This window comes from Pseudophryne corroboree (assembly GCF_028390025.1).
Source record: "Pseudophryne corroboree isolate aPseCor3 chromosome 2 unlocalized genomic scaffold, aPseCor3.hap2 SUPER_2_unloc_1, whole genome shotgun sequence".
Taxonomy (NCBI): Eukaryota; Metazoa; Chordata; class Amphibia; order Anura; family Myobatrachidae; genus Pseudophryne; species Pseudophryne corroboree.
The window spans coordinates 924700-943192 of record NW_026967488.1 but is presented as its reverse complement, the minus strand read 5'-3'; the positions used below and the strand labels follow the sequence as shown (position 1 = coordinate 943192).

Genomic DNA, 18493 nt, shown 5'->3' with positions numbered 1-18493 from the left:
TCTATCCAGTGTACACCTACCTGTATCATTCTCCTGCTCCCTCCAGTGTACACCTACCTCTATCATTCTCCTGCTTACTCCAGTGTACACCTACCTGTATCATTCTCCTGCTCACTCCAGCGTACACCTACCTCTATCATTCTCCTGCTCACACCAGCGTACACCTACCTCTATCATTCTCCTGCTACCTGTGTCATTCTCCAGCTCACACCTACCTGTGTCATTCTCTTGCTTCCTCCAGCTCACACCTACCTGTGTCATTCTCCTGGTCACTCCAGCTCACACTTAACCTCTATCATTTTCCTGCTCCCTCCAACATACACCTACCTGTGTCATTCTCCAGCTCACACCTACCTGTGTCATTCTCCTGCTCACACCTACCTGTATCACTCTCCTGCTCACACCTACCTGTGTCACTCTCCCGCTCACACCTACCTGTGTTACTCTCCCGCTCACACCTACCTGTGTTATTCTCCCGCTCACACCTACCTGTGTTATTCTCCCGCTCACACCTACCTGTGTCATTCTCCCGCTCACACCTACCTGTGTCATTCTCCCGCTCACACCTACCTGTGTCATTCTCCTGCTCACACCTACCTGTATCACTCTCCTGCTCACACCTACCTGTGTCATTCTCCCGCTCACACCTACCTGTGTCATTCTCCCGCTCACACCTACCTGTGTCATTCTCCCGCTCACACCTACCTGTGTCACTCTCCCGCTCACACCTACCTGTGTCATTCTCCTGCTCACACCTACCTGTGTCATTCTCCTGCTCACACCTACCTGTGTCATTCTCCTGCTCACACCTACCTGTGTCCTTGTCCTGCTCACACCTACCTGTGTCCTTGTCCTGCTCACACCTACCTGTATCATTCTCGTGTCCTCTGAGGAACATCTCAGTAAGAAGCCAGGTCCAGTTATTGGTGATGCACTATATGGATTCTGGCAGTGGTGCCGAGAGAGGGGGGAGAGGGTACAAATTACCCAGGCCGAGGTCTGATGGTGTGGCCAGGTGAGGGTCCAGTAGGGGCCCAGGCCCCCTTCCCCTTACCTAGCAGCAGCAGCTGTAGCTCTACTCCTCAGCCCAGCACACGCCGCTGTGTACTGGGCTGCAGTGTGGCCATGGAGGTGCTTATAATACTGTTTTTTTCAGTATTATTTTTCTAAGGGTACATGACCACACCTCCTGTGACTAGGCCACGCCCCTTGAAAAGTACCTGGGCCCATCCCGCCTCTCGACTGCCCTGGATACTGGGGCGTATAAGTGACTTTGCATTGACCTCTACTGGGCCTCACTAGATGTGAAGGATAACCTACAGTATACAGGGTGGTCCTGGAGCTGCTGGAACTAGGTGTGATGTAGCCATGGTGTAGTCCATGGTCATCTTCATATTTAGTCCTCAAACAGAACAGGTTATGGTACAGTAATGAGCATACTGTCATGGCTGGGTGACATGGGTGTGTCCTCGCTGACTGTTGCTTCTGTTTGCTATAAATGTGCATCTTATTTGCAGAATAAAGACACAGATGCATCAAAACTACTTTCCTGGATTACACTGATCAATGGGATGTGCGGCATGCAAAATGTACAGTATATATATATATATATATATATATATATATATAATTCTAGAAATGATTAGGGCTCACGTTGATGAAATTGCCATTATCATTATGATTTGAGAAGAAGGGCAGGTGTTAGGGGATATCTGGTGGCTTGGTCTGAAATGTGGACAGACAAGTGCCAGATGTCAGCAGTGAAGTACCTGGGAAGAAAAGTTAGGCTGCATCCATTGAAGATAGAGGAAATCCGAGGCTGGCCGCAGCCCATAACCCAAAGACACGCACTGTACATCTTTGGATCTGCTGGTTACTACAGACTTTAGTGCTGTAGCAAAGCCCCTGATGACCCTCACTGAGAAGCGACTTCCCATGTTAGTAGACTGTACCTGACGCGTTTCATGCCCCTTCTTCAGGTATATACATATATTGTTTTTCTGCATAACTGATCGTGCTGAAGTAAAATGACTCATATGAGCACCTACAGCTGTGGCTGATTCTGTGGTCTGTAGACTCCAAACCATTTATTGATCAGTTGGCATTGATGGCTGACAGCAGGAGAGCCATGGATTTGGGAGAACCATTAACCCATGGAGTGAGAGACTGAGGATATACACCTGGACATAGTAAAACATGAACCTCTCTCTGATGGTCATTTTTCCCAGTCCAATCCCTGGACTCACGGTTCATGATGCTCTTTTTCCTACCTTAACATCTGCTTATCCCTAAGATCCTGAAGCTGTAGAAGATACTGTTAGGTTTCCACCATCACCTCACGTCATAAATGTAATTGCTGTATGTTCGGTATTGTCCGGAAAAATAATGATAATAATGACATAATAAAAGATTATTTCTAAACTACGTCTGAATGATCTGATCATGGTGACATTTGTCTTCCAGATGTTGACACTTCTCTTCACGTGTCTCCAAGTTGGATATTTATACGGTAAGTGTCTCCAACTTCTACCAAGCAGATAATGATTCCTGTTGTACAGTAGGGCGGCGCTGTGCCCTGATGCTCTGGGCTTAGATATGCCCTGCAATGAGGTTTATAAAGAAACTAATTAGAGCGTTTCTATACATCGCATTAGAGTGGGGATAAGATTCAGTGTTCTGAGGAACACAACTCCTTTCTTCCTCCATAGACCGTCCCAAAGCCTGTACCTCAGCACGTTGTCTATCTCTTCCCATAATTATATACCCTCCTCCCGGGGTTCTCACACTGCAGACACCTCATTGACACATATAGAAACTTCAAGAAGAAAGAAAGAGAATCAACTTCATACCAGCAGCACTCTTTCCCTTCCAAAAGAAAATTCATTCTTTATTTTCTTAAATAAATTTTTTTACATATTTTATTGATATTCTACTAAATCACAAAGAAGTTCCAACACCCATATGTGATATATATACATTTTCTTGTTATCACATATAGGCCCTCATTCCGAGTCGTTCGCTCGGTATTTTTCATCGCATCGCAATGAAAATCCGCTTAGTACGCATGCGCAATATTCGCACTGCGACTGCGCCAAGTAATTTAACAATGAAGATAGTATTTTTACTCACGGCTTTTTCATCGCCCCGGCGATCGTAATGTGATTGACAGGAAATGGGTGTTACTGGGCGGAAACACGGCGTTTTATGGGCGTGTGGATGAAAACGCTACCGTTTCCGGAAAAAACGCAGGAGTGGCTGGAGAAACGGAGGAGTGTCTGGCCGAACGCTGGGTGTGTTTGTGACGTCAAACCAGGAACGACAAGCACTGAACTGATCGCACAGGCAGAGTAAGTCTGAAGCTACTCTGAAACTGCTAAGTAGTTTGTAATCGCAATATTGCGAATACATCGGTCGCAATTTTAAGAAGCTAAGATACACTCCCAGTAGGCGGCGGCTTAGCGTTTGTAACTCTGCTAAATTCGCCTTGCGACCGATCAACTCGGAATGAGGGCCATAGTGTATTATATGTCCCCCTATTTCATAGGAGTCATGTAAAGTGAAATATTAAATAAAATAAATAGATAGAGACAGAATAAAGTGTAGAAAATTAAATAAATTTTGTGAATAAATGTGATTTAAAAATGCGCATGCACTGTCTGTATTCTATATATTAATTAGGTACCTGCGGTATTACAATTTTACTTTATGATTCTTAAATGACCACTGAGCTGTTTCTGCCAGTAATACTTGTAGAGGGTTACATATGTTGCAGTGTTGTTCACACAATAGTGGTCATTCCGAGTTGTTCGCTCGCTAGCAGATTTTAGCAGCATTGCACACGCTAGGCCGCCGCCCTCTGGGAGTGTATCTTAGCTTAGCAGAATTGCGAACGAAAGATTAGCAGAATTGCGAATAGAAAATTCTTAGCAGTTTCTGAGTAGCTCCAGACTTACTCCTACATTGCGATCAGTTCAGCCCGTTTCGTTCCTGGTTTGACGTCACATACACGCCCTGCGTTCGGCCAGCCACTCTCCCGTTTCTCCAGACACTCCCGCGGTTTTCCCTGACACACCTGTATTTTTTAGCACACTCCCGGAAAACGCTCAGTTACCACCCAGGAACGCCCCTTTCCTGTCAATCACTCACCGATCAGCAGAGCGACTGAAAAGCGTCGCAAGGACACCAGCAAATTGACTAAGTTTTGTGTTAAATAACTTAGCGCATGCGCTCTGCGTACCATGCGCATGCGCATTTAGCAACAAATCTCAGCATAGTGTAACCCTGATTTAGGGTTTAAACAACACTTATACTGAGGTAGTTATAATATGGTGACTAAAATGGAGTATAAGCATATATATTATTCATATAAAAGTTAATGGATGTTGTAATACTGTATGCATGTTTTGAGGTAAATAATACAGTTCACATATATGTAATTGTATGTACATTGATGTAAATGTAGTGGTGAATACAATGAAGGCTTATTTTATGGTTTCACAGTGTATCTAAAGGGTTAATGTCCTTGTGCTCCTAACTGTCAATCACCTAGTGGGGTGATTGCCAGTGGGCGGGGCATCACCTCAGAGTGGGTCATGTGACTACTAGAGAGGGGTGGGAGGTGCTGTGAGTGTAGCTGGGGGAGAGACTGCATATCCCTTGGTGAGAGGACATAGTTTTTTGCTGCTCCGGCCGTCGCCCGCATTAGAGCTGAGCGGTATACATTGCGGCGGCCGGAGGGGGCTTAGTGTGTGTAGCCAGAACAGGGCTTCCTTACTGTAAAGGTGGTGACAGCAGCATTGAGACTCAGCACTGTTCATAGAACCCGGCATCAGCGCTAGTCACCTCACCCAGCAGTATTGGAAGGGCGCATCTATGACAGGGAGACAGAGAGGGTTCCTTCCTACCTATTACCGGCACAGACTCTGACAGCCACAACAAAGAAGCCAGGACCAGCAGCAGAGGCTCCATTCTGTGTGGCTGTAAGTGTAAGGGAGGAGTCGGGGGAGTGTCTGCAGGAGGCGGAGACTGAGCAGCAGAAGGGGCTCCATTCTGTGTGGGTGTCAGTGTAAGGGAGGAGTCGGGGGATTGTCTGCAGGAGGCGGAGACTGAGCAGCAGCAGAGGCTCCATTCTGTGTGGCTGTCAGTGGAAGGGAGGAGTCGGGGGAGTGTCTGCAGGAGGCGGAGACTGAGCAGCAGAAGGGGCTCCATTCTGTGTGGCTGTCAGTGTAAGGGAGGAGTCGGGGGAGTGTCTGCAGGAGGCGGAGACTGAGCAGCAGCAGGGGCTCCATTCTGTGTGGCTGTCAGTGTAAGGGAGGAGTCGGGGGAGCATCCTGCAGCAGCATCACTAGATGGTAGAAGTGTGAGTGCATAATCCAGCCATTTATATTACCCCTACACTAAGCACAGCAAGCCATAGGTGACTATTGTACATAGTCAATTTCATATTGGGACTAAGGACTCCAGGGCTAGGCCGCAATAATGGCTATTAAGCAGGAGGATAGTAATGGGTCACAGTAGTCAGAGTGACCTATAATTACAGTTCCATGTATGGCTTAATCATAGTGCTAAGGAGAAGGTAGAAAGCACTGGGTATATATATGTAACAGGAGGAGTGGAGTGAAACTTGAACTGTTTAACGCTTCATAAATAGTTTTAAAACTCCCCCATATATCAGCATCACATCAGTCAAAGGAGAGCCAGAGACATTGTTCCGCAGCGCTAAATAGAAAGTAACACCCTAAAGCTGCCACCTAATGTGTGTATTTATGCCCCTGAATTAGCAGAATTAGAGTCAAGGACATTAAAGGTAGCCATACTACAGTGACATTGGATGAATGTTAAAGCCTCTTAGCCACAAAGGATTAGACTATCATCCCGATTCAAGGACTAGCTTGTGGCACTTTAATACAACTGTGTTATATGTATATTCGTGAACCCGTAAGAAGGACTGACACGTAAGAGACTATTAGTTTTAAAGTTAAAGGATTTGAGCTCGCTGTGACTATGATAAGAGAAACCATCTCTTGCAGATATATTTAATATAGACTCATCCTAAGAGACAACAATAATTTGAGGCATACAGGAATCGAAAAGCTATATATGCTCTGAACTATAGAAAGCATCAGCTACTTCAAATGGACACAAGGACGCAGCATAACAAAGGTTTATCATACCAGCTTCTTAGGAGTTTAGTTTAATACTGGACAACTACAGTAACATTTTTACTGAGGAAAGGATACAGATTCCTTGGTAATCAACTGTTGATGTTACTATCTATGAGCTAAATAGATACTTTCTGTTATCTGCCAAGGAGGAACTATAAGTAACCTTATAGGAGAAAGTAATCGCTACCATAAGTAGACTGAGCCAAACATCTTTCTCTTTAACTGGAGGGAGAACTGATAGTTGATACTAAAACATAGTGTCAGACATTCTGTATTAACTGCTGTTATTTTTAGGAAGTTTATGGGCCCTTATAGTGCACTATCATATTAAGAGTACCCGGGTCACTCTAACACCTAAGGGTGTGTTGAAAAGAAAAAGGATTTGTTGTATTGCATGCAGGTACTGTGTATAGGCCTAATTGACCGGGGGTTAGCATGGATTAATGACTTAAAGGGGAATGTGTAATTGATGAAATGTTAATGTATACTTAATCCATTTGGTACTGGTCATTAAAGTGTTATACTTGCCATGTGTGTCTGGTCCGTCTGGAAGTTGATCTGAAGATCCTGGAAGAAAGAGACAGGTATATTAGATAATATATCTATGATATAAGGGAATCATCCCCTAAGGATAGAGATCAGGCTTACTCAAGCAAGCCTTAACGGTAGTTAAATACTACACATAGCTTGAGTGGAGGCACAGCTATTAGGTAACCATCCCTTAATAGAATACATAGACAGCTCTCGTTCAAGGTATTGAGGGTAGGGTTACAATAGCGAAAATCGGCAACGAGCGAACAACTCGGAATGACCACCAATATTTACAAGTTCTTTATCAACTGGTCACAGGTAACATATTTGTTGCTTAATTGTAGCAGAATGCAGATGTTTCCATTGACACTGTAATATGAGATATATTTCTGCTTACAGTTACTAGATAGTAAGATTCCTTTAGTTATATTTGTCCAGGAATGATGTCAACATATATGTTTCAATTCCTTACACACTTTCATTATATGTAAAGCAGAGTCACTGGCTGCATATTTCTTGCACATGGAGAAATGATCCCAAACCTGAGAGAGAGGGGCGACAGCAGATTCCTGGTGTAATATTGGTCTTGTCTCTCCCTCAGGAGATCTAGCGGTGACCACTCATTTCTATGACACCGTCACGCTCCCGTGCTCCTTCCCTTTTGTATACGATGGCGTGTCTGTGCTCTGGGAGAGGATAGGAGAAGATGGAAGAAAATTACTGGTTCACAAATTCACTGAAGATCAGGACCATCTGGTGGAGCAGGACCCTCAGTACCGAGGCCGTACACAACTGTCCAAAGAGTTTTCAAAGCGAAGGCTGGACCTGACGCTGAGAGATGTCACCTTCTCTGATGAGGGCACGTACTACTGCCGAGCCGCCAGTGAGAAGGGCCACGGAGACCTGATGGTGACGCTGACAATAGACCGTAAGTCCACTCATTAAATGGGCCGTTGTTTCCAGACATCTCCTGGTGACAGCGGAAGGGACTCTGAGCTCTCACCTCTCATGCCCTGTAACAAAGGTCTGGTGTATTCTATGAGGGTTATAGCGTGCGCTAAGGCATCACCTGATCACCACATTATTATGTGACAAATGCAGATTTCATCAGAATAAAAGTCTTCTGGAGATGCAGGAAAAAGATGGTGGCAAACGTTTTCCGACTTGCTGCTATCCCTGACCTGGAATTGGCGCGTTGCGTCTGCTGGCTTTGCCGACTGTGCACACGGTCAGATCGTTCTGATAGGTCGGAAACAACACGAAATGTTAATGTAAAGTATTTTACTGTAAATGTACAAGACAATGGGCGTGATTCTGAGTTTGGCGCAATGTGGGCGACGCACGCAGGTGAGCGATGTTTTTTGTCTGTGCGTGCGTCTGTGTTGCACTGCGCATGCGTCCTGGGGTAACGTTGGCCAATCAGATGCATACAAAGGTAGGGTATTCTGGGAGTTATTATAAAGGACTTTATACATATGGTAACTCATATATATTTTATTCAGGTTTAAATGCAGATGACCCGAAAGTATCACTTCTGCACATTGATGGGATCCGGCTTCTGAAGTGCGTTACCACCGGTGTGTTCCGGGATCCGAAGGTCAAATGGACAAATAGAAACAATGAGGATCTCTCCAGCTACGCGACAAATAATATCACCGCCCTCGCCAGCGGGAAACAGACGGTGGAGTCTATACTGCGCTATGATGTGGAGACGAATGTGCATTACTTCTGTCAGATCACGGAGGGGAGGCTGAAGAGATCGGCGCGGGCTGTGATATCAGGTAACCATATATTATACTAAAACACAGCGCTTGCTACCACCAAAAAAAGATTAATATATATATATAAAAATATCCAAGAAGGATTCCTGCGTCTCCCACTGGTGACACTGTATCACCCAAGGTAAACAATATGGAAAAAGACAGTATACACTATCAAGGGAGCGCTTAAATCGTATTGGATTTTAAATATATTTATTTTATTTTGTTCATATTCCTTTTATAACATAAAACATAAAACATAAAACCATATGTAGATACAAATTGATATATTCAAATAATCCGATCCACTTGCAATATCCACATACAAGAACTCCTATAATATTGCCCTTTAAAAATAATAAAAAGTGTCCATGAGTTGTCTTTTGTATATATACTTAATAGCAATTGCTACATGAACAGCTGTTCCTTGTAAGTACCGGAATGTAAAGTGCAGTTTATTGATTTTAGCCACTTTGATCCAATTATTAGAGTTTATCAGGGGGAGAGCGCTGTGTATTGTGCTGTCCACAGCGGTATGCTACGACCCCAATTAGTATATCGTCATATTGAAACTCTTTAGCCGGAATAAAGGTGTAGATCAGTAGCTTCACTCACTTGTGAGCTTACTTGTTGCTAACAGGGAGAGTCCGCTATGTTGATTATTAGCTGCGGCAATGCACTTCACCCCTGTGCTGTCTAGCAACTGTATAAAGGAAGGCACCAGCATCTGCAAGCTACTGCCCGCTGTTATCCAGTTCCAGTGAGCACCGAAAAACCATCAAACAGGGCAAAGGCTATAGCGAGACCGAGCAAAGGAGGTCCGCACCCTGTCTATTTCAAAGCCGCTGTAGCCGTGAGTAACCAGTGATTTATACAGTTGCTAGACAGCACATGGGTGAAGTGCATTGCCGCAGCTAATAATCAACATAGCGGACTCTCCCTGTTAGCAACAAGTAAGCTCACAAGTGAGTGAAGCTACTGATCTACACCTTTATTCCGGCTAAAGAGTTTCAATATGACGATATACTAATTGGGGTCGTAGCATACCGCTGTGGACAGCACAATACACAGCGCTCTCCCCCTGATAAACTCTAATAATTGGATCAAAGTGGCTAAAATCAATAAACTGCACTTTACATTCCGGTACTTACAAGGAACAGCTGTTCATGTAGCAATTGCTATTAAGTATATATACAAAAGACAATTCATGGACACTTTTTATTATTTTTAAAGGGCAATATTATAGGAGTTCTTGTATGTGGATATTGCAAGTGGATCGGATTATTTGAATATATCAATTTGTATCTACATATGGTTTTATGTTTTATGTTATAAAAGGAATATGAACAAAATAAAATAAATATATTTAAAATCCAATACGATTTAAGCGCTCCCTTGATAGTGTATACTGTCTTTTTCCATATCAGGTAACCCCTCACCTGGGCGCAAGGTGCGAGTAACGCTGATGGCGCCCAGTTCTCTATAAGGGATGGGCTCATTTTGTTCAGATTTGTCGCGTCGACATACATAATGAGAATGTTGATATGATCGACTGGCAGATTGCCGACACACTTGCCATATCGACATTGATCACATTGGCATTTCCCATGTTAACACTGATGAAATGATGACATGATTAGAATGTGGCGCCAGAGGCGGAGCAGGTGAGTGTTCCTTACAGCGAGGTGCCAGGTGCAGTAATGAGGCTCAGACATGTAATACCTCAGAGGTGTAACGTGAGAACCATTATATGCAAAGGGGCAAAACCCAGCCACCGGGACCTTGCAGATGCCCCAGAACTCGCAGTGTTTTGCGCAGAGGTAAGGGGCTATAAATGCGCCCTCCCTATTCCTTTATGTACTAAGAATTAGCATCCCAAAGAATATCATCTTATTTTTCTGCATTATTCAGTACATAACTATGCGCACTCATAACCCCCATGGTGGAACACAGACCCATAAACCTGGGGCAGAAGTTGGTGCGAGACGTCAGATTAGAGCGTCAGTTCCACAGACTGTCACGTTACTGGTTGATGAGAGACCTTCAGTGTGACCGTCACAGAATCTTCCGGCTGTTGCTGGGATGTGCGGGAGATATTGATGTATCAGGGTGTGTGTGAGCCGCGTGTCATTCCTGTGTTGCTGGGATGTGCAGGTGATATTGATGTGTCAGGGTGTGTGTGAGCCGCGTGTCATTCCTGTGTTGCTGGGATGTGCGGGTGATATTGATGTATCAGGGTGTGTGTGAGCCGCGTGTCATTCCTGTGTTGCTGGGATGTGCAGGTGATATTGATGTGTCAGGGTGTGTGTGAGCCACGTGTCATTCCTGTGTTGCCGGGATGTGCGGGTGATATTGATGTGTCAGGGTGTGTGTGAGCCACGTGTCATTCCTGTGTTGCTGGGATGTGCGGGTGATATTGATGTATCAGGGTGTGTGTGAGCCGCGTGTCATTCCTGTGTTGCTGGGATGTGCGGGTGATATTGATGTGTCAGGGTGTGTGTGAGCCGCTTGTCATTCCTGTGTTGCCGGGATGTGCGGGTGATATTGATGTGTCAGGGTGTGTGTGAGCCACGTGTCATTCCTGTGTTGCTGGGATGTGCGGGTGATATTGATGTATCAGGGTGTGTGTGAGCCGCGTGTCATTGCTGTGTTGCTGGGATGTGCGGGTGATATTGATGTGTCAGGGTGTGTGTGAGCCACGTGTCATTCCTGTGTTGCTGGGATGTGCGGGTGATATTGATGTATCAGGGTGTGTGTGAGCCGCGTGTCATTCCTGTGTTGCTGGGATGTGCGGGTGATATTGATGTGTCAGGGTGTGTGTGAGCCGCGTGTCATTCCTGTGTTGCTGGGATGTGAGGGTGATATTGATGTGTCAGGGTGTGTGTGAGCCGCGTGTCATTCCTGTGTTGCTGGGATGTGCGGGTGATATTGATGTGTCAGGGTGTGTGTGAGCCACGTGTCATTCCTGTGTTGCTGGGATGTGCTGGTGATATTGATGTGTCAGGGTGTGTGTGACCTGCATGTCATTCCTGTGTTGCTGGGATGTGCGGGTGATATTGATGTGTCAGGGTGTGTGTGTGAGCCGCGTGTCATTATTGCTGTGTTGCTGGGATGTGCGGGTAATATTGATGTGTCAGGGTGTGTGTGAGCCGCGTGTCATTCCTGTGTTGCAGGGATGTGCGGGTGATATTGATGTGTCTGGGTGTGTGTGAGCCGCGTGTCATTCCTGTGTTGCTGAGATGTGCGGGTGATATTGATGTGTCAGGGTGTGTGTGAGCCGCCTGTCATTCCTGTGTTGCTGGGATGTGCGGGTGATATTGAGTGTCAGGGTGTGTGTGAGCCGCGTGTCATTCCTGTGTTGCTAGGATGTGCTGGTGATATTGATGTGTCAGGGTGTGTGTGAGCCGCGTGTCGTTGCTGGGATGTGCGGGTAATATTGATGTGTCAGGGTGTGTGTGAGCCGCGTGTCATTCCTGTGTTGCTGGGATGTGTGGGTGATATTGATGTGTCAGGGTGTGTGTGAGCCGCGTGTCATTTCTGTGTTGCTGGGATGTGCGGGTGATATTGATGTGTCAGGGTGTGTGTGAGCCGCGTGTCATTCCTGTGTTGCTGGGATGTGCGGGTGATATTGATGTGTCAGGGTGTGTGTGAGCCGCGTGTCATTCCTGTGTTGCTGGGATGTGCGGGTGATATTGATGTGTCAGGGTGTGTGTGAGCCGCGTGTCATTCCTGTGTTGCTGGGATGTGCGGGAGATGTTGATGTGTCAGGGTGTGTGTGAGCCGCGTGTCATTCCCGAGTTGCTGGGATGTGCGGGTGATATTGATGTATCAGGGTGTGTGTGAGCCGCTTGTCATTCCTGTGTTGCTGGGATGTGCGGGTGATATTGATGTGTCAGGGTGTGTGTGAGCCGCGTGTCATTCCTGTGTTGCTGGGATGTGCGGGTGATATTGATGTGTCAGGGTGTGTGTGAGCCGCGTGTCATTCCTGTGTTGCTGGGATGTGCGGGTGATATTGATGTGTCAGAGTGTGTGTGAGCCGCGTGTCATTCCTGTGTTGCTGGGATGTGCGGGTGATATTGATGTGTCAGGGTGTGTGTGTGAGCCGCGTGTCATTGCTGTGTTGCTGGGATGTGCGGGTAATATTGATGTGTCAGGGTGTGTGTGAGCCGCGTGTCATTCCTGTGTTGCAGGGATGTGCGGGTGATATTGATGTGTCTGGGTGTGTGTGAGCCGCGTGTCATTCCTGTGTTGCTGAGATGTGCGGGTGATATTGATGTGTCAGGGTGTGTGTGAGCCGCCTGTCATTCCTGTGTTGCTGGGATGTGCGGGTGATATTGAGTGTCAGGGTGTGTGTGAGCCGCGTGTCATTCCTGTGTTGCTATGATGTGCTGGTGATATTGATGTGTCAGGGTGTGTGTGAGCCGCGTGTCGTTGCTGGGATGTGCGCGTGATATTGATGTGTCAGGGTGTGTGTGAGCCGCGTGTCATTCCTGTGTTGCTGGGATGTGCGGGTGATATTGATGTGTCAGGGTGTGTGTGAGCCACGTGTCATTCCTGTGTTGCTGGGATGTGCGGGTGATATTGATGTGTCAGGGTGTGTGTGAGCCGCGTGTCATTCCTGTGTTGCTGGGATGTGCAGGTGATATTGATGTGTCAGGGTGTGTGTGAGCCACGTGTCATTCCTGTGTTGCTGGGATGTGCGGGTGATATTGATGTCTCAGGGTGTGTGTGAGCCGCGTGTCATTCCTGTGTTGCTGGGATGTGCGGGTGATATTGATGTCTCAGGGTGTGTGTGAGCCGCGTGTCATTCCTGTGTTGCTGGGATGTGCGGGTGATATTGATGTGTCAGGGTGTGTGTGAGCCACGTGTCATTCCTGTGTTGCCGGGATGTGCGGGTGATATTGATGTGTCAGGGTGTGTGTGAGCCACGTGTCATTCCTGTGTTGCTGGGATGTGCGGGTGATATTGATGTATCAGGGTGTGTGTGAGCCGCGTGTCATTCCTGTGTTGCTGGGATGTGCGGGTGATATTGATGTGTCAGGGTGTGTGTGAGCCGCTTGTCATTCCTGTGTTGCCGGGATGTGCGGGTGATATTGATGTGTCAGGGTGTGTGTGGGCCACGTGTCATTCCTGTGTTGCTGGGATGTGCGGGTGATATTGATGTATCAGGGTGTGTGTGAGCCGCGTGTCATTGCTGTGTTGCTGGGATGTGCGGGTGATATTGATGTGTCAGGGTGTGTGTGAGCCGCGTGTCATTCCTGTGTTGCTGGGATGTGCGGGTGATATTGATGTATCAGGGTGTGTGTGAGCCGCGTGTCATTCCTGTGTTGCTGGGATGTGCGGGTGATATTGATGTGTCAGGGTGTGTGTGAGCCACGTGTCATTCCTGTGTTGCCGGGATGTGCGGGTGATATTGATGTGTCAGGATGTGTGTGAGCCGCGTGTCATTCCTGTGTTGCTGGGATGTGCGGGTGATATTGATGTGTCAGGGTGTGTGTGAGCCGCGTGTCATTCCTGTGTTGCTGGGATGTGCGGGTGATATTGATGTGTCAGGGTGTGTGTGAGCCGCGTGTCATTCCTGTGTTGCTGGGATGTGCGGGTGATATTGATGTGTCAGGGTGTGTGTGAGCCGCGTCTCCTTCCTGTGTTGCTGGGATGTGCGGGAGATATTGATGTATCAGGGTGTGTGTGAGCCGCGTGTCATTCCTGTGTTGCTGGGATGTGCTGGTGATATTGATGTGTCAGGGTGTGTGTGACCTGCATGTCATTCCTGTGTTGCTGGGATGTGCGGGTGATATTGATGTGTCAGGGTGTGTGTGAGCCGCGTGTCATTTCTGTGTTGCTGGGATGTGCGGGTGATATTGATGTGTCAGGGTGTGTGTGAGCCGCTTGTCATTCCTGTGTTGCCGGGATGTGCGGGTGATATTGATGTGTCAGGGTGTGTGTGAGCCACGTGTCATTCCTGTGTTGCTGGGATGTGCGGGTGATATTGATGTATCAGGGTGTGTGTGAGCCGCGTGTCATTGCTGGGATGTGCGGGTGATATTGATGTGTCAGGGTGTGTGTGAGCCGCGTGTCATTTCTGTGTTGCTGGGATGTGCGGGTGATATTGATGTGTCAGGGTGTGTGTGAGCCGCGTGTCATTCCTGTGTTGCTGGGATGTGCGGGTGATATTGATGTGTCAGGGTGTGTGTGAGCCGCGTGTCATTCCTGTGTTGCTGGGATGTGCGGGTGATATTGATGTGTCGGGGTGTGTGTGAGCCGCGTGTCATTCCTGTGTTGCTGGGATGTGCGGGAGATGTTGATGTGTCAGGGTGTGTGTGAGCCGCGTGTCATTCCCGAGTTGCTGGGATGTGCGGGTGATATTGATGTATCAGGGTGTGTGTGAGCCGCTTGTCATTCCTGTGTTGCTGGGATGTGCGGGTGATATTGATGTGTCAGGGTGTGTGTGAGCCGCGTGTCATTCCTGTGTTGCTGGGATGTGCGGGTGATATTGATGTGTCAGGGTGTGTGTGAGCCGCGTGTCATTCCTGTGTTGCTGGGATGTGCGGGTGATATTGATGTTTCAGAGTGTGTGTGAGCCGCGTGTCATTCCTGTGTTGCTAGGATGTGCGGGTGATATTGATGTGTCAGGGTGTGTGTGTGAGCCGCGTGTCATTGCTGTGTTGCTGGGATGTGCGGGTAATATTGATGTGTCAGGGTGTGTGTGAGCCGCGTGTCATTCCTGTGTTGCAGGGATGTGCGGGTGATATTGATGTGTCAGGGTGTGTGTGAGCCGCGTGTCATTCCTGTGTTGCTGAGATGTGCGGGTGATATTGATGTGTCAGGGTGTGTGTGAGCCGCCTGTCATTCCTGTGTTGCTGGGATGTGCGGGTGATATTGATGTGTCAGGGTGTGTGTGAGCCGCGTGTCATTCCTGTGTTGCTAGGATGTGCTGGTGATATTGATGTGTCAGGGTGTGTGTGAGCCGCGTGTCGTTGCTGGGATGTGCGGGTAATATTGATGTGTCAGGGTGTGTGTGAGCCGCGTGTCATTCCTGTGTTGCTGGGATGTGCGGGTGATATTGATGTGTCAGGGTGTGTGTGAGCCGCGTGTCATTCCTGTGTTGCTGGGATGTGCGGGTGATATTGATGTGTCAGGGTGTGTGTGAGCCGCGTGTCATTCCTGTGTTGCTGGGATGTGCGGGTGATATTGATGTGTCAGGGTGTGTGTGAGCCGCGTGTCATTCCTGTGTTGCTGGGATGTGCGGGTGATATTGATGTGTCAGGGTGTGTGTGAGCCGCGTGTCATTCCTGTGTTGCTGGGATGTGCGGGTGATATTGATGTGTCAGGGTGTGTGTGAGCCGCGTGTCATTCCTGTGTTGCTGGGATGTGTGGGTGATACTGATGTGTCAGGGTGTGTGTGTGTGAGCCGCGTGTCATTCCTGTGTTGCTGGGATGTGCGGGTGATATTGATGTATCAGGGTGTGTATGAGCCGCGTGTCATTCCTGTGTTGCTGGGATGTGCGGGTGATATTGATGTATCAGGGTGTGTGAGCCGCGTGTCATTCCTGTGTTACTGGGATGTGCGGGTGATATTGATGTATCAGGGTGTGTGTGAGCCGCGTGTCATTCCTGTGTTGCTGGGATGTGCGGGTGATATTGATGTGTCAGGGTGTGTGTGAGCCGCGTGTCATTCCTGTGTTGCTGGGATGTGCGGGTGATATTGATGTGTCAGGGTGTGTGTGAGCCGCGTGTCATTCCTGTGTTGCTGGGATGTGCGGGTGATATTGATGTGTCAGGGTGTGTGTGAGCCGCGTGTCATTCCTGTGTTGCTGGGATGTGCGGGTGATATTGATGTGTCAGGGTGTGTGTGAGCCGCGTGTCATTCCTGTGTTGCTGGGATGTGTGGGTGATACTGATGTGTCAGGGTGTGTGTGTGTGAGCCGCGTGTCATTCCTGTGTTGCTGGGATGTGCGGGTGATATTTATGTATCAGGGTGTGTATGAGCCGCGTGTCATTCCTGTGTTGCTGGGATGTGCGGGTGATATTGATGTATCAGGGTGTGTGTGAGCCGCGTGTCATTCCTGTGTTACTGGGATGTGCGGGTGATATTGATGTATCAGGGTGTGTGTGAGCCGCGTGTCATTCCTGTGTTGCTGGGATGTGCGGGTGATATTGATGTGTCAGGGTGTGTGTGAGCCGCGTGTCATTCCTGTGTTGCTGGGATGTGCGGGTGATATTGATGTGTCAGGGTGTGTGTGAGCCGCGTGTCATTCCTGTGTTGCTGGGATGTGCGGGAGATGTTGATGTGTCAGGGTGTGTGTGAGCCGCGTGTCATTCCCGAGTTGCTGGGATGTGCGGGTGATATTGATGTATCAGGGTGTGTGTGAGCCGCTTGTCATTCCTGTGTTGCTGGGATGTGCGGGTGATATTGATGTGTCAGGGTGTGTGTGAGCCGCGTGTCATTCCTGTGTTGCTGGGATGTGCGGGTGATATTGATGTGTCAGGGTGTGTGTGAGCCGCGTGTCATTCCTGTGTTGCTGGGATGTGCGGGTGATATTGATGTGTCAGAGTGTGTGTGAGCCGCGTGTCATTCCTGTGTTGCTGGGATGTGCGGGTGATATTGATGTGTCAGGGTGTGTGTGTGAGCCGCGTGTCATTGCTGTGTTGCTGGGATGTGCGGGTAATATTGATGTGTCAGGGTGTGTGTGAGCCGCGTGTCATTCCTGTGTTGCAGGGATGTGCGGGTGATATTGATGTGTCTGGGTGTGTGTGAGCCGCGTGTCATTCCTGTGTTGCTGAGATGTGCGGGTGATATTGATGTGTCAGGGTGTGTGTGAGCCGCCTGTCATTCCTGTGTTGCTGGGATGTGCGGGTGATATTGAGTGTCAGGGTGTGTGTGAGCCGCGTGTCATTCCTGTGTTGCTAGGATGTGCTGGTGATATTGATGTGTCAGGGTGTGTGTGAGCCGCGTGTCGTTGCTGGGATGTGCGGGTAATATTGATGTGTCAGGGTGTGTGTGAGCCGCGTGTCATTCCTGTGTTGCTGGGATGTGCGGGTGATATTGATGTGTCAGGGTGTGTGTGAGCCGCGTGTCATTCCTGTGTTGCTGGGATGTGCGGGTGATATTGATGTGTCAGGGTGTGTGTGAGCCGCGTGTCATTCCTGTGTTGCTGGGATGTGCGGGTGATATTGATGTGTCAGGGTGTGTGTGAGCCGCGTGTCATTCCTGTGTTGCTGGGATGTGCGGGTGATATTGATGTGTCAGGGTGTGTGTGAGCCGCGTGTCATTCCTGTGTTGCTGGGATGTGTGGGTGATACTGATGTGTCAGGGTGTGTGTGTGTGAGCCGCGTGTCATTCCTGTGTTGCTGGGATGTGCGGGTGATATTGATGTATCAGGGTGTGTATGAGCCGCGTGTCATTCCTGTGTTGCTGGGATGTGCGGGTGATATTGATGTATCAGGGTGTGTGTGAGCCGCGTGTCATTCCTGTGTTACTGGGATGTGCGGGTGATATTGATGTATCAGGGTGTGTGTGAGCCGCGTGTCATTCCTGTGTTGCTGGGATGTGCGGGTGATATTGATGTGTCAGGGTGTGTGTGAGCCGCGTGTCATTCCTGTGTTGCTGGGATGTGCGGGTGATATTGATGTGTCAGGGTGTGTGTGAGCCGCGTGTCATTCCTGTGTTGCTGGGATGTGCGGGTGATATTGATGTGTCAGGGTGTGTGTGAGCCGCGTGTCATTCCTGTGTTGCTGGGATGTGCGGGTGATATTGATGTGTCAGGGTGTGTGTGAGCCGCGTGTCATTCCTGTGTTGCTGGGATGTGTGGGTGATACTGATGTGTCAGGGTGTGTGTGTGTGAGCCGCGTGTCATTCCTGTGTTGCTGGGATGTGCGGGTGATATTGATGTATCAGGGTGTGTATGAGCCGCGTGTCATTCCTGTGTTGCTGGGATGTGCGGGTGATATTGATGTATCAGGGTGTGTGTGAGCCGCGTGTCATTCCTGTGTTACTGGGATGTGCGGGTGATATTGATGTATCAGGGTGTGTGTGAG

At 48.4% G+C, this 18493-nt stretch overlaps 1 protein-coding gene across 2 annotated transcripts in view; it reads left to right on the top strand.

The window, feature by feature from the left end:
• The window catches only part of LOC134983035 (V-set domain containing T-cell activation inhibitor 1-like), a 106864-nt gene that overhangs the window by 53130 nt on the left and 35241 nt on the right, over positions 1-18493 (top strand). For both annotated transcript variants that reach the window (XM_063948733.1, XM_063948734.1), the window contains exons 3-5: positions 2464-2509; positions 7297-7623; positions 8198-8476. In XM_063948733.1, coding sequence (XP_063804803.1) covers positions 2464-2509; positions 7297-7623; positions 8198-8476 — 652 coding nt within the window. The remainder of the gene's footprint in view (positions 1-2463; positions 2510-7296; positions 7624-8197; positions 8477-18493) is intronic.